Here is a 4,982-nt window from a genome sequence, read left to right as displayed (position 1 = left end):
TGTGATGATCGGTCCTCACTGGCATTTCTTTGATTCGATACGTGATTGGGTATCAAGATACAAATTCATGCCTTACATTCCGCTTGGGAATGTGTATTAGGTAATCAGATCACAGGCTGCAATTTCACTTAATCAGATCACAGGCTGCAATTTCACTTCACCGACGGGTGCTCGACAAATCATAACAGAAGTAACCAACATGGAAGTTAATAGCAGGAGACAACTCAACCATGCAAACCTGCCTTAGATCAAGTTGAATCATGTCCACATGCAAAACTACAGGCTTCTCCTTTTCAAATGCAAAACACTTGGCCACTTACATCTCAATACCTCAGGCGAACTGGAACTTAGCGGAAGTCCAACAGTTCTTTTTCTCAACTACCAAATAAACCAAAGGATCAGTTATCAGATTCTATGGCAGCAACGAAAGAGAGGACAACGGCTCATCCTAGTAACTGATTTTCGATCACAAATATTCTCAAGTGTGCGAGACACGGAAGTGAAGCGAACTGGAGACAATGCGCACCAAGTAAACAATTGTTCGGAATGGATACAATTTGTTCATGCCTCCTTATTCGTATATCTAGTCAATGATCCTCAATCTTCTTAAGGCCCTTCATATCTGTCGTTTCCATCCTGAACATAACATGTTACAAATGAACCAAAATTAGATTCTGCATGGACAGGAAAACATTCAACTGGCAAATTATGCTTCAATAGAAGCAGCAACACATGTCAAACCTCATAACAAAAAGAACAAGAATGAATCAACAAAACATATCCATAACCACACATGCAAATCATGTGAACAGAAGATGCACCCAAGATCATTACTATGGACAGAATAAATTAGACCCGTTGAATTTCTCACATCATTTGACATGTAGAAGGCTCATTCAAATACTGCTCCACAGCACATAAAGTGTGTGGCTGTCATACTGATAGGCCTATTTCTTTCTTCCCATATATTCTACCTTCACACGAGAGATGGTACCATAAAAGCAAAATGAGAATGCTAGAAGTAGAGCTGCAGCAAAAAAGGCAGTCATCAGAAAGCGTTTCTGGACCCGGTTTAGTCAAGTGAATCAATAAGTCTCAGAGTGGAATTGCTGCCTAATGTAGGATCATTATATCTGGAGATTCATCCAATTCTGTTTCTTTTCTCCAAACCAAACATGGCCAACGAATGAAACAAAACTTGTAATCATCTTAAACATTTCCCGGCCTTTTGCTTCAGATCACTTGTCTATAAGTGCCTCAATTTGCACTCCCTTTGCACTTTGTATGTTTCTACTAACACCAGTGTAATCCCAATACTCCAACTAAAGAGCAGCACAAGACAGCTTGCATCCTTTTTGTTTGAAGTTAACTGGAGCATTAGGTAATTACCACACTGCCTCTAACTTCCCCTCAAATTATTGCCGGGGGGGAAGACAAAAGCAAGGAATTGAGGAATAGCAGTAGTTCAACATCAATATTATGGAGCCAGTTAAAACTTACGTTGTCCCATGCAAGGCAATCTTTTGTGCTTTCGTGATTTCAGAACCAGACTGATTGTCTTCAATGAAGATTGTTAAGCTATAAAAACAGACACTATGATTAGTTGTCCTTCCACTTAGAAAGGAAAAAACTGCAACGTAAGACATGGCTGAAAAGGTTACTCTTTTGATCAGTCTAAACTATGCCATGAGAGCAATGAGTGCAAGAACATTGACATACCTGCGAACATTTTGAAACTTGACGTACTTTAAGATCGATGGTTTTCCCTACAAAGTGATATATAGGCATAATTACAATATGAAAGCAAAGCCAATTGCATATTTTCCTTATGCATAAACTAAGAAGATTTTATTGACCAGTTGTCAACTACGAAGACAACAATAATAGCAGGAGCATTTTATAGGTCAAGTACCCAAAGGAACAAAGTAATGTATGATAAGACAGACATATAGATCTAAGATATATACCTTGATATTATCTTCTGATAAGATAATTGTGTCACTAGGAGGAAAGTCATTAACATTGCTGCCCAAAAGATCATAATACACAAAATGAAGAGTTAGATGCTTTCTTTCAAATTCAATGATGTAAGCAAAAGATTGCAGCAATACCTAAAGCCCATGTGCTCTCTATTTGCGAAAAGTTTCACCGTCTTAGGACCTGTATAACAACGTTTGCATAAGAATGCGCATATAGTACATACACAAATACAATAATAAAACAAAGTAGAAAACATATATAAATTAAATATGCAGTCAGCAAGTACTAATTAATGCAAGGGCCAAGTCAAGTAATATGAACAGCAACTACTAACTATGCAACAAATTCAGTGTAAGAGAAGGATAAACTAGAACAAAATTGACCATAGAAGCAATTATTATCCCAAAAAAGCACAAGATCATTTAAGATTTTCCTACTTTGACAAGAACTGCAGGCTAACGAATGTCTTGATATTAAGAAGCGTAATCAAATTTCAAAACAGGGGCAATTTTTAAGGTCTAAAAAGTCGGATTTAAACCTTCCTCTTCAGGTCCAGTGACTACAATAGAGTGCAATTTAACAACTTGAATAAAAGGAATGTAGATCAGAAGCTGCTCATCTGCATGACTCTCCAGCACCAAACCATCATCCTCTCTGTAACCCTATAACAAAAATAGGCAAAAATTATAAGAGCCAAAGATATATTTTCCAGAATTGCACGATATGAAACTGACTGCAATGTTTTATAAGTTCGAAAGTGAGTGCAGGCCAGCATCCAAGTTCCAACTAAACTAGGGATGCATAAAACCAACAGGAGAGAGGCAATTAACTTCAGGCAGACTTCAAGTTTAGTGTGCAAGTCTCTCAAGAAACAACCCAAAAATGTAGATGAACACACCTGCACTTAATTATGCCAGGGAGCATACGACTAATACACAAGTCAGTCTGGACCGTCCAAAGGCAAGTCATAAATTATCAAGGTAAAAGACCTATGGATTTATGAAGTTTTGAAATGCTATCAAAGCCCATAAAAACTGCTATCTCGTTTCCATTTCGGTTTCTTTTTGGCTTGGCCAAAATTTTCTGGGCCAAAAACCAAGCAACAAACATGGAGAACAGGCAAAATATCCTGAACCAACCCAAGGAGCCAGTATGCTGGGCATTATCAAGAGCAAGCAAGCAAACTGCCAGTAGAAGATCGAAAAATCAGTTACTACAAGCGCAATAAATCCAAGAACAGTGCAGTTATGCTGTTTCATGCAGTCACAAGACACAATTTCAACGAAGATAGAGAAACAAAACAGAGAAAAGAAAGAGAATCAAGATTGAGTCAGTGCACCCAATTCAACTCTAAATCAACTCCTTTAATGCAATTGACACGATTTCAACAAGATTGAATCTTAAACAAGGCAATGAAGTTGAAATGCAATAGTACCTGTTTGAGAGCGTTAGGAAACGAGTGAACGGTGCTCTGATTGAGGCATTCGACACCGGACCAGTCTATGAAGTCCACTAGGTCAACCTGACAAAAGAATCACCAAGAAGACGATGATGAATCAACAGGTAGAAACCCTAGAGGAAAATGTTGATCGCCGGAGAAATGGGGCGGGAACCACTAAGAAATCAACGGCCGGGTCCCAATTTCCGGCCAAAGAGCGGAGAGGAAGAGGTATTGGATTGGGGAAAGAGAAGGCTTACTTGGTTCTTCTGAATTCCGGAGGCCGATTCGGCGGACATGGCTGATCGAATTTGGAGATGAAGGGAGATTCGCGAGGATTCAGTGTAGAAGAATGCGTTTGACGACAGCTGAGACGAAACTTTTTATTAGAGAGGAAAAATGAAGATTCTTTTCTTCGGTTTTATGGGTGGTGGGGGGAACTTGTACTTTACCTACTTTTTCTTATTTACTAAGAATTTTCACCGGGCGGTGAATTTTATAAAATTTTCATTCTTCTCTCGTGACATGGTCAATCTGCATCATGGCTACATGTCTTGGAATGTTTAACTTTTAATTGGTATTAAATAAAAATTTTGTAAATAGATATTGCTTGAGTAAATTTATAAGTAGGTAAAATTTAAAAAAAATAAGAAAAAAGAAAAAGATATGACTTTTTTTTAGTTGAAAAAAATAAGGAGTTTATTTTAGTGGGCAATCACACCCTCTCCAGAGCTCGAAGATTTTATTCGATATAATAATCCTCATAGCGCACAACCCCCCATCGAGGCGCTTATTGGGGAGACAACTTACATGAGTTCTCTCGGTTTGTGTACACCCCCTACAAGCATCTTGGCTAGGTACAAAATCTTGCATGAGGAGGGAGGAAACTCGAACTTAAGACGTTTAAGGCAACTGTCCTAATCCTGGCTATAAGATATAAGACTCGAGGGAGAGAAAGTAGCCGTAGAGAGAGAAAGAAATGGAAAGTCGAAGGGAAATATGGAACATGGGGGGGGACAGAGCAGAGGAAGGGGAGACGAGAGATGAGAGAGGAACGAGCGAGAGACGAGAAAGAGGAGAGAAAGATCAGAGGAAGGGGAGAGAGATGAGAGAAAGGAGAGACAGAAGAGGGGGTGAAACGAGAGAGAAAGAAAGCACGTAAAGATGAGAGAGAGGAGAGAGAGCATCAGAGGAGATAGAGAAGAGAAAGAGTGATGAGAGAGGAGAAGGAGATTCGATCATAGAAAAATAGACAGTTATCTTTTAATTATTATCACATATGATTATTCTCTCATTTTTATCAAAGAGTTTTGATGTACGATGAGTATAATCATAATTTCATCTTGGGTTAATCACTTGAAAAAGCACGATCTTTGTACTTTTTTCCTAAATATAACACGATCTTTGAAAAATAGTACAGAAAGGCACGACTTTTGCATTTCTTTCCTAAATATAGCACAACATTTGGAGAGGAGTACATAAATGAACAACTTTTACACTTTTTTCTAAATATAGCACGCCCTTTAAAAAATAACACCGAAATGCATGACCTTTAGGTACAATA

At 38.4% G+C, this 4,982-nt stretch overlaps 1 protein-coding gene across 1 annotated transcript; it reads right to left on the bottom strand.

Annotated features, from left to right (window-relative positions):
- Nucleotides 1-202: 202 nt before the first annotated feature.
- Nucleotides 203-3,839, bottom strand: LOC116215625 (PITH domain-containing protein At3g04780). Its single transcript, XM_031551407.1, has 8 exons — nt 3,679-3,839; nt 3,416-3,502; nt 2,519-2,642; nt 2,112-2,160; nt 1,968-2,025; nt 1,720-1,766; nt 1,501-1,578; nt 203-636 (listed from the first exon to the last, which is right to left on the bottom strand). Exons 1-8 carry the CDS (start codon nt 3,715-3,717, stop codon nt 588-590), a joined length of 531 nt encoding a protein of 176 aa, XP_031407267.1. The 5' UTR covers nt 3,718-3,839; the 3' UTR covers nt 203-587.
- Nucleotides 3,840-4,982: the final 1,143 nt, after the last annotated feature.

Source organism: Punica granatum, chromosome 7 (assembly GCF_007655135.1).
Source record: "Punica granatum isolate Tunisia-2019 chromosome 7, ASM765513v2, whole genome shotgun sequence".
Taxonomy (NCBI): Eukaryota; Viridiplantae; Streptophyta; class Magnoliopsida; order Myrtales; family Lythraceae; genus Punica; species Punica granatum.
This window is presented reverse-complemented; position numbering and strand designations above follow the sequence as displayed.

Bases quoted from the DNA above. Each gene is read 5' to 3' on its own strand.
- LOC116215625 (XM_031551407.1), bottom strand. From the start codon at position 3,717: ATGTCCGCCGAATCGGCCTCCGGAATTCAGAAGAACCAA. The intron at 1,767-1,967 runs GTATATATCTTA...ATCACTTTGTAG, and splicing joins TATCAGAAGATAATATCAAG to GGAAAACCATCGATCTTAAA. The intron at 1,579-1,719 runs GTATGTCAATGT...CTGTTTTTATAG, and splicing joins AAGTTTCAAAATGTTCGCAG to CTTAACAATCTTCATTGAAG.